General features: G+C 32.8%; 1 protein-coding gene and 1 pseudogene across 1 annotated transcript; both read left to right on the top strand.

Annotated features, from left to right (window-relative positions):
* The first annotated feature begins 315 nt into the window (after positions 1 to 315).
* Positions 316 to 1913, top strand: LOC143569549 (desmethylxanthohumol 6'-O-methyltransferase-like). The gene is made up of 2 exons (XM_077055432.1): positions 316 to 1225; positions 1400 to 1913. The coding sequence occupies exons 1-2, from the start codon at positions 458 to 460 to the stop codon at positions 1697 to 1699; spliced, it is 1068 nt and encodes a 355-aa protein (XP_076911547.1). The 5' UTR covers positions 316 to 457; the 3' UTR covers positions 1700 to 1913.
* A 12754-nt stretch (positions 1914 to 14667) lies between these two features.
* On the top strand, positions 14668 to 16065 carry LOC143569550 (desmethylxanthohumol 6'-O-methyltransferase-like; annotated as a pseudogene).
* Positions 16066 to 16670: the final 605 nt, after the last annotated feature.

Genomic DNA, 16670 nt, shown 5'->3' on the forward strand with positions numbered 1-16670 from the left:
TTCATGTTTGTTTATTGCTTTTTGCCTGCTGTTTTTGGTCCCTTTGATTATTGTTTGTTGGCTATTGTCTTAACTCTTCTATTGTTTATTTGACTAATTTTTTTTGACTTGTTATTTGTCTGTTATGATCGATTAGCGTTTATTGTCAGATGTCTTGTGGTCTTTGATATTTGTTGTAATTAGGACACTAGAATATTAGATTATAATACATTAAAGACTTTTTCTTGAACGGCAGTAATACATTCATTTTATAATACATTAATTACATACATTGTTGATTCTTTTTTTTTTTTCCGTTTATTGCCGCATATTTAGCCGGCCTATAAAAAAAAGATAAATGTGTGGGTTGGACGGCCATGTTGCTAGAATGCCTATTTAAACTAAACAACTTGCATCCATTTAGCTACATACTTATTTCATCAACATTAACATTCTTGTTTCCGACATTCGCCTTGAAATGAGTCCAGTACTAGCAACTCGAAAAGAAGACGATGCAACAATAAGAGGCCAAGCATGGTTTTATAAACAACTGCATGCTGGTTATAGTACTGCTGCTTTAAGATGTGCCGTGCAACTCGACATTGCTGGCATAATTAACAGTCATGATGGACCAATTAGCTTGTCTCAAATCGCTAATGGGATCAGCTCTCCATTACCAAATGTGGACGGACTCTCACGTCTCATGAGGTTCATGGTCCACAAACAAATATTTGATGAGGTGCGTCTGCCGGGGCGTGAAGAACCACTCTACTCCATCAATGAATGTTCTAAATTTCTACTACAAAATACAAGCAATACGCTCGCACCATTGACAATGCTTATCACAGACCCACTTATGTTCGTACCTTTTCTTAACCTGAATCAATCCATTCAAGAAGGAGGTACGGCGGCTTTCAAAACATATGGAATGGAGACATGGGAGCTTTTTTCTCAAAACCCACAGGCGAATAAGATATTCAATGAAGCAATGGTATCTTCTGCAAGGATTGAAATTGACGCGATCATGTCAACTTATGACTTTAGTAGTCTTAAAGGAACTTTGGTCGATGTTGGGGGCGGCGTTGGGGCTACATTAAATGAGATTGTAACCAAATATCCGCATCTTAAAGGTATTAATTTCGACTTGCCTCATGTCATTTCATCCGCACCGTCATATGAAGGAATTGCCCATGTTGGAGGTGACATGTTTACATCAATTCCCCATGCAGATTCATTCTTTATCAAGGTACTACTTACTACTTTTACATTGCTATAAAACTCTGTCAAGTACTATTTGTAGGAATAGGAATACATGGAAGATAATTATAACGAAAATCCAATAAAGTTGTATTGTCTAACTATATTAACTATACGCAACTAAATCCTATCTAATATATTATCTCTAATACGATGGATACAGTCCATACTGCATAACTGGAGTGATGACAAGTGTGTACAGATCCTTAAAAACTGTCGGGAATCCATGACAGAAAAAACCGGGAAAGTTATTATAGCGGATATTGTCCTAAACCCCGCATGCGATGATGCCTTCGATGATGTGCGTATTAGTTTAGACATGATAATGCTGACATGCTTTGTTGGAGGGAAAGAAAGAACCGAAGCTGAATGGAAGAGGATTTTGGAAGAAGCAGGGTTTCAACATTATAATTTCATTAAGATTCCTATGATCTTATCAATTATTGAATGCTATATGGAGTGATGCCAATGAGTTAACCTCAAGTATTGTTCTAAACTCTGGTACTTGTTGTTCTGGCGACACCTTCTTGTTACATACACTATAAAGCATGTGTACTAAGTATTCTTGTACTTTTCTTTTGTTTGAGTGAACTAGCTAGGTTTCATGTATATGCAAATCATATTTGGATATATATGTTAAAGTAGCTTTTAATCCGCGTGTTATGTGAGTTTATATGAGTTTTTGTTTTTAATCATTTTGTAATTTTATTTTTTTGATAATTTATTTTATTTTTCAATCAAGTTTTGTTTTGATTTAATATGTGTATATTAGTTTGTTACGTTAAATATATATATATATATATATATATATATATATATATATATATATATATATATATATATTAACATTTGGGCTCCTTCAATTGTAATTAATATGTCTATAGTTTGGTTGCAGTTGAAGCTTATAGTTAGGCACTCTGAATTGAGACGCATATGTTTATAGTTAATGTTTTTAAGTTTAGTTTGTGGGTTTGTTAGCATGTTTGTATGAGGCTTGTTGTGGGCTTGTTTTGTATTTACATGAGTTTATAGTTGGCTTGGTATATAAGTGTAGTTTTTGTGATTATAGTAGTTAAATATGGGCTTGTTGTTAGCATGTAAAGGTTTAATGTTTATTGTTTCTTATTTATTTTTGTTGTATTACATGGGTGGTTTATGCTCTATTTTTTTAATGTTTTGAATGAAACTTTTATGATCGCACACAACAACGAAGTTTTTTCTATATTTTTCATTAATAATATGTATATATTTAATTTTTTGTTACATATATACTAATTTATTTTTCTTTTATCATATTTATTATTTTTTATAAATTATTTAAATTGGTAAATATGATTATTCGATGAAGCACAAACTTTGAAATTCATATTCGGTACCCGGTGTTTGCTGACGTACCAGAACTTGTATCTATCTTTGATATCTTATCATACCTTTTCACCATTCTTTAGTTATATGATTTAGTATGTTATTGGTATACTATTGTTCTATTTTTAAATAATTGTTATTTATTATTATTGTTTGATATGTTGTTTTAGAAATCTTGTGTTGAACCTTTTCTCTTATATAGTAATTTCTGGATTATTATATGATGATTTTAAAAATTTCTGTGTACTATGTTTTTTTTGTATTGTCTATATATATAGTGTTTGGAGTTGGGGATTTTCCTGAAAGTAGTCGCTATATTCTCTAAGATGGAAGTAAGGTTTACCTATATTTCACCCTCCTTAAACGCTACTAATGATCTTGCTATTGTTGGGACTTTTGACTAGGTATGATTGTTATCCAATTTACTCATTAGGTAAGTTTAAGCAATACATGCAACTTTCAATCGTTTGTGTTGTTGTTACTAGGTTAAATTATATAAAATTGATGAAAGCGCTACAAAAATGTTGTCTGATAAGATAAAATTCTTACCTCCTATAGTGATGTTGTCGCCATAGTGTTTTCACTTTCTTTTTCTTTTTGTTTAGATTTTACAAAAGAAAACATGTGAAATGTAAGATTTCCAGATGTTTAGCAAATAAAATCAAACCGGATAATTACAAAACATTAAACATCTGTCAAATTATAAAACTTTAAACAAGCGTCAAATTATAAGCGTACACCATCAAATTGTTTATAACTAACTAGTGTTTTTCCCGGCGCGCTGTGCCGGGGCAGGTCGGTAAAACTCGGGCAGTGGTAAAACCTAAGCTTTGAGACGGTAAGTCAACGCGAATTCGGTTCATTTTAGGTACTCTTGTTATTGTATCAGGACAAAAACCAAAAATAAATAAAGAACTATAAAAATTGAGATAGATCAAACGGGCAGTGTCGGACGAGAAAACTCGAGCGTTGGTAAACCCAATTGTTGGCGATCCCGAGCATTGAGATAATCGGTCTACACAAATTAGGTCGATTTCTGTCACGTTCTTTACAACGCCAGAACTAAAGCAAAAAAATGGCATTCGGTTGATTTTTGTTACGTTCACTGTAGTACTGGACCTACAACAAAACGTGGTGAGTCTAGCTAGCTACACAAAATTCGGGCAGTTGCCATCACGTTCGTTATGATAGTAAAATTAAAATAAAAAAAGCAAAAAATTCATTTCGACCACTAAGGTGCCGCCAAGTGGCCCAATAGAATCCTTGCGGCACCAAAGTTCTTAAATATATATATACTAGGAATTTACCTAGCGCGTTGCGCCGGGCATGTCGGTAAAATCTGGGAGGTAGCAAAACTCAAGCGTTGTCGGTCTCGAGCGTCGAGATGATAAGTCGACGTGAATTCAGTCGGTTTTTTACGATACCATAACCAAAACAAAAATGGCAATTGGTCGATTTTCGTTACGGTGGTACGAGAACTAAAATAAAAGGCAGTGACTTTATTCGAATTTGGTCGGTTTCTTTCTCATTCGTTACGGTACCAGAACTAAAACAAAAAATAAAAAAGAAAACTTATAACTTTAAAAACAAAAAAATAATTATTTGACCCAATCAGACTTTGCAAAATGGACCAATCATTGAAGAACGTCAGCAAAGTTGTTTATATTATAACTAGTGTATTCACCCGGCGCAACCAGGTCAGTGAAACCCGTGCAATGGTAAAACTCAATCATTATCGGTCTCGGTCGTTGAGGCGGTAAGTCGACAGGAATTCGACCAGTATCGATTACGTGCGTTATGGTATCAGAACTAAAACATAAAATAAATTAAAAATTTTGGTAAACCAATGAGGTGCTGTTGGTCAGTAAAGCTCGGGCATTGGTAAAACCTGAGCGTTGTCATTCCAGGGCGTTATCTACGCAAATTTGGTCGGTGTCCGTCACGTTTGTTACGGTACCAAAACTAAAACACAACAAAACAAAATAACAAAACAAAATCAAATTTGTCATTCGGTCGGTTTTCGTTACGCTTGTTACGGTATCGGAACTAAAATAAAATGCGGTAAGTCAACACGAATTAGGTCATTTTTCGTCACGTTAGTTATCGTATCGGAACTTAAAAAAAAGACAAAGAAAAAAAAATTGGGATTTTGTCAATGTATTGTAAAATAGATAAAAAAAGACAAAAAAATGCCACCGACCACTTAGGTGCCGCCAAGTAGCCCAATCAGGTACTTGCGTCACCAAAGTTATGTTTTATTATAATATATATATATATATATATATATATATTAGTAATTGTAATTACTCACTACCTTCATACATATCTCCATTTTCAACATCTTGATTCAACCCACCTTTGTTCTTGTCAATTCGATAGACCTCGGCACGCAATTGACTAAGTTAACCCATCCTCTTTGTCATATTATGGTGCATCGACCTCCCGCTCTCAATTTCATTGTCATTCATGTAGATCGCACTTGTAAACAACAACAATAATATTATTAAGAAATGAATGATTGTGAATGTAACACCCCAACCCGAAAAGGGCTTACGTGTCACTTTGTACGGAGGTATATAGAGACAGAAGACATAATTCCATTACATAGAAATCTTCATAAGCATCCTAACAGTTAGTTCACTCTCTCCATCCCGCCCAAAGTAATCTGTGAACCTGAGAGGGGAAAATTTACGGATTGAGCCGAATGCCCAGTATGGAATAATAGGCTAGAGTATTTAAAATGTTCTAGGTAAAATAGTAAGTTTAAATACAGTTTACGATGGCGATAGCAAAACAATTTTCAGTAACAATAAAACAAATTCGATAAGCGGTGCACAGTCAATAAAACAATTCGCGTAAACAATAAGCCGAAACACTTTCGGATATGTCAAAATAATAACTTCTGAGTCAATAACAGAGAATTCAGAACAGTAACAGATGATTCATAACGGTACAAATATTTCATAATAATAACTGATAGTTTAAACAGTAACAAATAGTTCATATCATACGGATGTACCCATGAGCCAAACAGTAATAGAAACAGAGGTGACGATATACAGGGGGCCATTCCTGTATACCAATCACATGGAATGGGGCAGGTTGGCACACCTACATCCATTCCCAGAAACAGAAACTGAAACAGAGCTAGGATCGATCCATACGCCTCCTAGTAGCTTTGTACCACACCTGTACCTATGGACGCCGTGAACTAATCTCTCCGTCACGGAAGGAGCACATGTTGTCGGTGCCACAACAACATGCTCGTGGGACATTCCATGAGAAGCGTAGCACTCAGGGTAACAGAGCATAAAAATATATATTTTTGAAGCATTTAAAAGTTCAGTATCGGAACGTGCGGTAATGAGCAAAATTAATTTAAATCTACCGCATGCTTGTTTTTGTTAAAACGTAACAGACAATTAACGTATTATAGACCCAAGTATAACATACTTGAAAAATTGAGCGCAACATGAAGCCCACACATCTTGGTTAACAGTACTTTGATAATATAGCCGAGTGTTTGTAGATAGGAAATACCGCATCGTATCCACAACACCCAGATATGTGATCAAAGTTTGGGTTTCCATGATGTTCGAAATTCATATTACTTCCCTGGAACATACAAGTTTCAAATGTCTTGTTGCAATGAAACAAAATAACCGTAAGAAACATGAAACGAACGGAAAGCCAAACAAGTTAAGAGTTCCAGGTCTTAGTCATAGGGGTTATTACAATCGAACCAGATAACAAAGGAAGGGGGTAAGGATCCGTACCTTGTTAGTCGATATGTTGTCTTATAAAATATAGGTGATAACCATTTATGTGTACTTTGGATATACCTACATCGTGGGTCATGTATCACATAAGGTCGCGTACGCCTACACATAAATTTGTTTAATGTGACTAAGAACATAATTGAGTGTTTAATTACTGATGGTCAATATGTGTAAAATAATATCATTGTTTTTAAAGAATATATATATATATATATATATATATATATATATATATATATATATATATGGATTAATAACTAATTAAAACATTAAATCTATTTTCAAATAACATGTTACTTTAAAGCAATAGTAAGGTTTAAACATGTAATGAGTTCAATGTTATCACCAATGTTTTAAAAATTTATTTACTTCAAATTTAGTTTTCTGACTAACGTTTTCAATGAAAATACCAACTTTTGTTTCCTTTCACTTCTCACAATCTCACTCTTCTTACCAATATACTTGAGCATCGGTTCTACTTCAACATACCAATATACTTGTTTCTATTTCTATTTGTTTTTGAACTACCATCATATATCTATATATCTAGCTTATAACTAATTATAACCATGTTCATATATACCAAAATCAAAACAAGATTAAAGCTTTTGGTTCCGGTTACCTTATGAAGTGTTACGGACATGTATGAGAATAATGGTCGCATGAAAGTGCGAGGGCAGCGGCGGTCCGACTTCAGATGGTCCGGTGATTGGGAAGGACGCTAACGAGTGCTGACAGCTATTGTTGGTGAAATCCGTGTTTGCAAACATGATTTCGGTGTTACCCAATGTGGTGGCGGCATGGCTGGTTATGGTTGCATGGCTTGCGGAAGAGGTTTGTGGATATTTGGGTAGAGGGATGTTGCTGGTGGCAAATTGCAGGTCGTCGGAATATTTCTGTTTCGGCAGGAAGATGAGGACGACGATGGCTGTCTGTTTATGGTGACGAAGGTGGTTCTGTGATGAAGGTAACGATTATGGTGTAGATGATGCTCGGCGATGGTGGTTACCGGTTTATTACAGTGTAGGTCTGCACGTGTTGGTAGCGATTGGTGGTGATGTCTTGTGCCGGTTTTAGTCTAGCGTATGAAAGGGGCTTGTTGGAAGTGAGGGCCGTTGTTGCTAGAGAGAAAACAAAAGAACAGGAAATATTGGAAACTGGTTATGAGGCTAGAGATGAAGCTGGTATGGGCTTTTAAAAACCAATGGGCTAATGCTAAAATAAATCTCTTATGAGGCAGGTGTATCACAGTAGAGGTGCACAAATCGGGTTCAAATGGAAAACCCGAACCGGTTCCAAACCGGTTTTTTCACACCGGGTTGTAAAATGGCACCGGTTCCAATCAAGAACCGGTTCGGTTCCCGACCCGAACCGATGCCCAGATATGCGAACTTTTAAGAACCGGGTAGGGTATGAACCGGAACCGGTTTTTACGTAAAAACCGGTTCCACCGGTTTTTTTTGAAATTTAAATATTAGAGCCGTTAGGAACCGGTTCCAACGGCTATATAGCCGTTTTTTACCGTTGGAACCGGTTTTTTAACTATAAATAGGTTATTTTCTTACTATAAATAGCAAGGTTTGTTTGTTTACTTGTTAAACCACTTCCAAAACTATAAAACACACTCCAAACCACAATTAACCTTAAACCGACAACAAATGGCAACCAATGATGACGTTGTTATGGTGATCGAAACAACAAGATGCCCCGATGTTTGGGTTCATTACGATTTGTGTCTCATGACCGACTCACATGAGTTGGCACGTTGCAAATATTGCTCGAAGTTTCTTAAAGCAGGGTCCAACTCGACATTACGAAAACATACGAATAAGTATTGTCGAGAGAAAAGAAGATTGGAAGCTAAAAAAACGGAAGTGGGAGAGTCGTCCGGCTCAACAACCCAAAAATAAGTATTCCCGGATTAAAACGACGGACTTTGTTTTTTATGTTTTAGTTGTTATGTTTAGTATCGTTTATGTTTTAATAATGTTTGTAATAGTTAGTTTTTAAATAAATAAAATGTTCGTCGTTATTAAAAAAGTAACAAAAATTAATCATGAGTAACAAAAGTAATTATAATAAAACAAATCAAAACTAAATATTAGTTGAACAAGTTACAAATAATTTTACCAAAACAAATAATTACAACTCTTCTTCTTCTTCATTCTCGTCTTCACCCTCGTCTTCGTTATCGGAAGAAACCCCGTCCTCCGCCTCCTTATCATGAATATGACGCTCTATTGGTATTTCGTCTTCAAAGTTCGCCTTGTGTTGTACACGATCCACCGCATCCAAATGGTCCTTTAGGCAAATGCAAACCTCTAGAGACTCGGGAGTTAGTTTTGTTCTTCGCATAGATAACACCCTCCCACTAAGAGAAAAAACCGATTCGGAAGCAACCGTTGAGGCTTGTACGGCAAGCAAATCACGAGCCATGGCGGATAGAATGGGAAATTCGTTTTGTTTACCTTTCCACCAAGCCAACAAATCAATATTGCGAATTTCGTCGACCGTTGCGCCCTCAACATAGTTTGCTCCACTATATCGACCAAGTTCGCTACTTGGTGTGTTTCCTCTTTGCCTCTTAGATGCCGATTCACGAATCCCATTCATCAAGTTTATAAGTGGGTCATTGCACGGCCTACCAGTTGTTGTTTTTTTCACAAAAGACGATCTCGTGCTTGGACCATACATTTGAAAATAATGGTCATAAAGGTCTTGAAGGTTTTTGTTGAACTTGTCCTTCGCTTCCGTCGACAACTTCGGGTCAATCTCGTGCATACCTAAGTTGTCGAATATTTCCTCAATCGTTTTTTCAACCCCATTAACATTCCAATAGGGGTTTAATGCGGCGGCACAAGTAAAGACCGACGGTATGTTTTCAAAATATTTTATGAACTTTTCTTTCATCACCGCAACAATATTTTCGAAGAGTTTGTTCTTCTCCGCAAAGCTTTTAAAAACACAAGACATATAGTACAATTCTTGCAAAACCCAACAACTAGTAGGGTAATAGACTCCCGATAATTTTGTTGTTGACTTTTTGAACACATCAAGATACTCCAACAAATAACCGACTTGGACCCAAACACTTTCCGGAAACATATCGGCCTCGCGTTCTTCAACAAGATTGTTATGAAAAGCTTGTAAAGTTTGGCGTTGGGCAAAAGCACACTTTAACATATGACAGGTTGAGTTCCAACGGGTTGGAACGTCCCAATTCAGCCCCAAATACTTTCTTTCAACCGACTTGCAATAGTTCTTATATTCAAGATGTCTTCTTTTACCACTTTTGAAGACATCTTGTAACATAAGTCTAAAGTATTTTAAATCATCACAAATGTGTTCATTGTCAAGACCTATTTGAACAACCAAGTTGATGATATGTGCAACACATCGGACATGAAAAAAATCCCCGAAACAAGGTGGTGAATATTTAATGATAAATTTTTCAGCCGCCTTAGTATTGTTTGAAGCGTTGTCAAACGAAATCGAAAATATTTTATTTCTCAAGTTGTAAGTCGTTATAACTTCATCAAGTAATTCAAACAATTTTTCGGCGGTATGTGGGAACGGGAAGTTTTCAAAAGCGATGGTGCGTTTCATCAATTGCCATGTCACCGGATCAACCCAATGAGCAGTGACACATATGTATGATTCGGGCAACCCGTGTGGTGCCGACCAAACATCGGTAGTTAAACTAACCATGGCTTCTAAAGAATGAAAAGACTCGATTAACTATTTTTTAGCACACTCCCACAACCTGATACAATGACGTCTTAAGGTAGTACGACTTACATGTGTGTATCTCGGTTGTAGAGTTTCGCGAATCAACGACGTCAACTCCGGGTCATCAAAGTGGTTAAACGGCAAACCTCGTTGAATAACGAACTTTGCCATTCTATCTTGAACTTGAGTCGTGTTGTAACGAAATAGTGTACCATCTTTACCCAAGTCAATTTGATCGGTCGCGCCAATCCCTTTCAACGCCTTGCAATATGGCTTCTCGATGTGCTTTCTCAAAGTAGAGTTGAAATCGTGCTTTAATATTGAACCACATAGTTTGCAACGAGCCTTTTGATAACCTTCGTCATCCACAATCAAATCCCAATTCTTCCATATGTCTTGGTTGCGGTTATGGTTGACTACCGTAACAACCCTTGGGTCCTCCGTAACAGGAACGGGGGCAACAAAAACACTCTTCTTAGCCTTGTTGTTAGTTTTTTTGATGGGTGCCATAATAATATTTAGTTGGATGGTCGGGTAAAGGAACGGGTTTGCTAAAGGAGTAGTATTTTAGTTTGTTTTTGAGTTTGGTGGTGAAACAAGTAATGGAAACAAGTTATATATAGGTTTGGGCATTAGTCATGCATCTTATGAACATGCTCTAATCACCATATAAATTAAACCATAAGGAAAGTTAAACCATATCGAGGGCAACTTCTTCATTCGGTTTTTTTAACAAATAAGGAAAGTTAAACCATATAAATTGTAATAATGAGATAATTAGGTTATTATTTCAGTCAAACCATATTAAGGAATGAGTTTATTAAAATGGAAAGAATTAAAAACATAAAAAAAGGGTTGTTCATTCAGTTTTAAAAAAAAATGATGGAATAATTGTAAAATATAATCTCGAAAATGGTTAGTTAGAATAATTGTAAATTATGGAAGTGTAGAAATAAGATGTACAAATTTGACTTTCATATAAACATAAATGGTGCATTTCCTTTATAATATAATATGTAAATATATATTCCATGTTAATTTTAGTCAAATCATTATTATGGAAGATTAATTATCACTATTTCGTTATTTACTTATTTATCGATTATGAAAAATATAATATTTATCGATTATGGAATAATTGTGAATTATAATATGGAAAATGGTTGAAGGTGTGAATTGGTAAATACTAGTTATTTATAAAATTATATGGTTGTTTATAACGATTATGTATTTTTGTAAAATATAAAAGTGTAGAAATAAGATGTACATGAATTTGTAAAATATAATATAAAAAATGAGACATAATTTTGTAAATTAAAACATACTATAATATTACAGAGAAATCATGTCGTTTTTTACTCCGTATTATGTAAATTTTTGATATTACATAACAACATCAATAAATAACAGCATCAATAAAACATCTAATTATTTGTCTTTAATTCGTTTGAATATTTACTTATTTCCTTATTTAGTTATTTACTTAACATTAACTTATTAACTTTAATATTTGAAGTAACAATATTTCATTTTAAACTTTGACAATTAATTTATTGTTCATATAAAAACAATTACCTTATTTAATTTAATATTAACTTCAATAGTTTCGAAAATCAATTTAGTCAACATATACTAAAAATATATAGATACTTTAACATTCAAACGACTTAACTTAATTCGTTTTATTATTTACTTATTTCCTTATTTGCTTTAATAGATTTAATATTAGTTTTAATATTTGAACTAGCAATACACAATTTTAAACTTTGACAATTAATTTATTGTAAATATAAAAAGAATTAACTTATTTACTTTAATATTAACGTCAAAGGTAAAAAAATCAATTTAGTCAACATAAAAAAATCAATTAATATTTACTTTAATATTGTAAATATCTTTGAAGTAATAATATTCCATTTTAAACTTTGACAATTAATATATTGTTAATATAAAAACAATTACCTTATTTACTTTAATATTAACTTCAATAGTTTCGAAAATCAATTTAGTCAACATATACCAAAAATACATGGATACTTTAATATTCAAACGACTTACCTTAATTCGTTTAATTATTTACTTATTTACTTTAATAGCTTTAATATTAACTTTAATATATGAACTAACAATATACAATTTTAAACTTTGACAATTAATTTATTATAAATATAAAAAGAATTAACTTATTTACTTTAATATTAACTTTAATAGTTTCAAAAATCAATTTAGTCAACATATAACCAAAATCTATGGATGCTTTAATATTCAAACGACTTATTCGTTTAATTATTTACTTATTTCATTTTTTTACTTTTCAAATAATTCAAATGTGTTAGAACTTACCTTAAATCGTCTAATTATTTATTTATTTTCTTATTACTTATTTACTTATTTATTGATTAATGATGATAAATAATTCTGTAATTATAATATATTGTACTATAAATAGAAAACATATTTTAAATTAATCAAAACACGGCAATAATTTTTTTTATCGATTTTAGTAAACTTATTATTATGCAAAACATGGATAGTTATTTTTATATTAACTTGTACAAAAAATATAACAAATTAACTTATTTACTTGAAGGTCAAAAAACATTAAAATTAAGTTTAGTAATAACTTGAATATTTTCGAATACCAAATAAACTTATTCACTTTGAATATCAAGTAATTATTTAGAAATAATTCAAATTAAATTAAAAATATGTTTGTTTATAAATTAAGGAAAGTCAAAGTATATAAAATGTTTTAATGGGATAATTAAAGTATATAAATTACAATATTCATGTTAATTACGATATTTATAAAATAAGGAAAGTCAAACTAATAATAAATTTTGGGACAATTGATTAACACACGCCGTAAAAAAATTTACAAATCAACTAATCTCGGATCTACAATATACAATAATATTTTATTTTATGTAACAAAATTTAAAATGAATATACATGAATATTCAAAAATGAAATATACATCAATATTAAAATTAAAATCCATACATATTATAAACTCATGATCAATCCGTGAAATTAGATTATATGATTCGGGCAATTACCTGAAATAATATAAACGAATATTAATATTGATATTATGGATTATTTTAATTATAACTAATAACCGGAAAAAATAAAAGATGATACCAGAAATAGGAAAATTAAAGGTGTCACCGGAAAATAGATTGTATAAGCCGTTACACTCACCTGAAATTATAAAGTAGAATATTAATGTTGATATTATGCAACCATTGTTATAGGTAAAACAAACATCCGAAAAACCTAACCGGAAAACTTACCGAAAAAATGAAAAAATGGAATATAAGGTTTTGATTAACAAACTAAAAAGAAAACTTGAGCAAATAAATCGGGTAGATAACCTGAAATAATTAAAAAAACCATTGTTAAAGGTATAACACATAGCCGGAAAAACACAACGGAAAATCTTACCGGAAAAAATTAATACGTCCACATATAACCTTCATCGCCGTTTATGATTTACAACCTAAACTGATTTTAATAAAATCAGTTAACAATGATAATAAAGATAAAAAGGTTAGAGGAAACAATAACCGGAAAAAAATTTAATGATGCCGGAAATTGATAGATCAAGATCGGAAGTTTATTATAAAATATATACTTACCGGAAAATTAATACAAATCTACATCCATATTCGTCGGAATATATGAATAGGAGAAAGGAGATCCGACTAAACTATAAAAAGAGAGAAAAAATTGATTAGGGTAAATAATTAAAAAATGTTATGGTTTAAATATAGGTTAGTTGATTAGTTGGCATGATTAAGAAAGGTAATGGGTGACATGACAATGAGATGTCATTCTATGTGAACACCTTAGAAATGTGACATGTGGAAATTGCTCCTTGCTTTAATAGTATCAATAGATAATTTGTTAACTATTTACTTTTTCTTTTATATTTCTTTATTATTATTATTATTATTATTATTATTTTTGAATGACATTTATTTGTGACTATTATGTTTGACTCTTTTAAACGACTTTTGAATATATATTTCTAAAATATTGAGTTCAAGATACAAAAAAAATGATTTTAAAATTTGGTTATTACTCAAAATCATGCATTTAATTTAGTGCCAGGTCCTGTTTTTTCTCATAGATATTGGGCCATATCTCTCCAATATTGTTGGTAGATGGAATCAATCATCTAATAGAAGCTTAGACCACTTAAATCTGAATTTTTTTATTTTCCTTTTTTTGTCTTTAATGTTCATGTTTGTTTATTGCTTTTTGCCTGCTGTTTTTGGTCCCTTTGATTATTGTTTGTTGGCTATTGTCTTAACTCTTCTATTGTTTATTTGACTAATGTCTTTTGACTTGTTATTTGTCTGTTATGATCGATTAGCGTTTATTGTCAGATGTCTTGTGGTCTTTGATATTTGTTGTAATTAGGACACTAGAATATTAGATTATAATACATTAAAGACTTTTTCTTGAACGGCAGTAATACATTCATTTTATAATACATTAATTACATACATTGTTGATTCTTTTTTTTTTCCGTTTATTGCCGCATATTTAGCCGGCCTATAAAAAAAAGATAAATGTGTGGGTTGGACGGCCATGTTGCTAGAATGCCTATTTAAACTAAACAACTTGCATCCATTTAGCTACATACTTATTTCATCAACATTAACATTCTTGTTTCCGACATTCGCCTTGAAATGAGTCCAGTACTAGCAACTCGAAAAGAAGACGATGCAACAATAAGAGGCCAAGCATGGTTTTATAAACAACTGCATGCTGGTTATAGTACTGCTGCTTTAAGATGTGCCGTGCAACTCGACATTGCTGGCATAATTAACAGTCATGATGGACCAATTAGCTTGTCTCAAATCGCTAATGGGATCAGCTCTCCATTACCAAATGTGGACGGACTCTCACGTCTCATGAGGTTCATGGTCCACAAACAAATATTTGATGAGGTGCGTCTGCCGGGGCGTGAAGAACCACTCTACTCCATCAATGAATGTTCTAAATTTCTACTACAAAATACAAGCAATACGCTCGCACCATTGACAATGCTTATCACAGACCCACTTATGTTCGTACCTTTTCTTAACCTGAATCAATCCATTCAAGAAGGAGGTACGGCGGCTTTCAAAACATATGGAATGGAGACATGGGAGCTTTTTTCTCAAAACCCACAGGCGAATAAGATATTCAATGAAGCAATGGTATCTTCTGCAAGGATTGAAATTGACGCGATCATGTCAACTTATGACTTTAGTAGTCTTAAAGGAACTTTGGTCGATGTTGGGGGCGGCGTTGGGGCTACATTAAATGAGATTGTAACCAAATATCCGCATCTTAAAGGTATTAATTTCGACTTGCCTCATGTCATTTCATCCGCACCGTCATATGAAGGAATTGCCCATGTTGGAGGTGACATGTTTACATCAATTCCCCATGCAGATTCATTCTTTATCAAGGTACTACTTACTACTTTTACATTGCTATAAAACTCTGTCAAGTACTATTTGTAGGAATAGGAATACATGGAAGATAATTATAACGAAAATCCAATAAAGTTGTATTGTCTAACTATATTAACTATACGCAACTAAATCCTATCTAATATATTATCTCTAATACGATGGATACAGTCCATACTGCATAACTGGAGTGATGACAAGTGTGTACAGATCCTTAAAAACTGTCGGGAATCCATGACAGAAAAAACCGGGAAAGTTATTATAGCGGATATTGTCCTAAACCCCGCATGCGATGATGCCTTCGATGATGTGCGTATTAGTTTAGACATGATAATGCTGACATGCTTTGTTGGAGGGAAAGAAAGAACCGAAGCTGAATGGAAGAAGCAGGGTTTCAACATTATAATTTCATTAAGATTCCTATGATCTTATCAATTATTGAATGCTATATGGAGTGATGCCAATGAGTTAACCTCAAGTATTGTTCTAAACTCTGGTACTTGTTGTTCTGGCGACACCTTCTTGTTACATACACTATAAAGCATGTGTACTAAGTATTCTTGTACTTTTCTTTTGTTTGAGTGAACTAGCTAGGTTTCATGTATATGCAAATCATATTTGGATATATATGTTAAAGTAGCTTTTAATCCGCGTGTTATGTGAGTTTATATGAGTTTTTGTTTTTAATCATTTTGTAATTTTATTTTTTTGATAATTTATTTTATTTTTCAATCAAGTTTTGTTTTGATTTAATATGTGTATATTAGTTTGTTACGTTAAATATATATATATATATATATATTAACATTTGGGCTCCTTCAATTGTAATTAATATGTCTATAGTTTGGTTGCAGTTGAAGCTTATAGTTAGGCACTCTGAATTGAGATGCATATGTTTATAGTTAATGTTTTTAAGTTTAGTTTGTGGGTTTGTTAGCATGTTTGTATGAGGCTTGTTGTGGGCTTGTTTTGTATTTACATGAGTTTATAGTTGGCTTGGTATATAAGTGTAGTTTTTGTGATTATAGTAGTTAAATATGGGCTTGTTGTTAGCATGTAAAGGTTTAATGTTTATTGTTTCTTATTTATT

The sequence above is a fragment of the Bidens hawaiensis genome, unplaced genomic scaffold (genome assembly GCF_021521415.1).
Source record: "Bidens hawaiensis isolate Kalapana, Puna unplaced genomic scaffold, B.hawaiensis_p1.1 tig00024606_1, whole genome shotgun sequence".
In the NCBI taxonomy this organism is placed as follows: domain Eukaryota; kingdom Viridiplantae; phylum Streptophyta; class Magnoliopsida; order Asterales; family Asteraceae; genus Bidens; species Bidens hawaiensis.

Coding starts and splice junctions, on each gene's coding strand:
- LOC143569549 (XM_077055432.1), top strand. CDS start 458: ATGAGTCCAGTACTAGCAACTCGAAAAGAAGACGATGCAACAATAAGA. Junction 1,226..1,399: donor CAGATTCATTCTTTATCAAG/GTACTACTTACT, acceptor CGATGGATACAG/TCCATACTGCATAACTGGAG.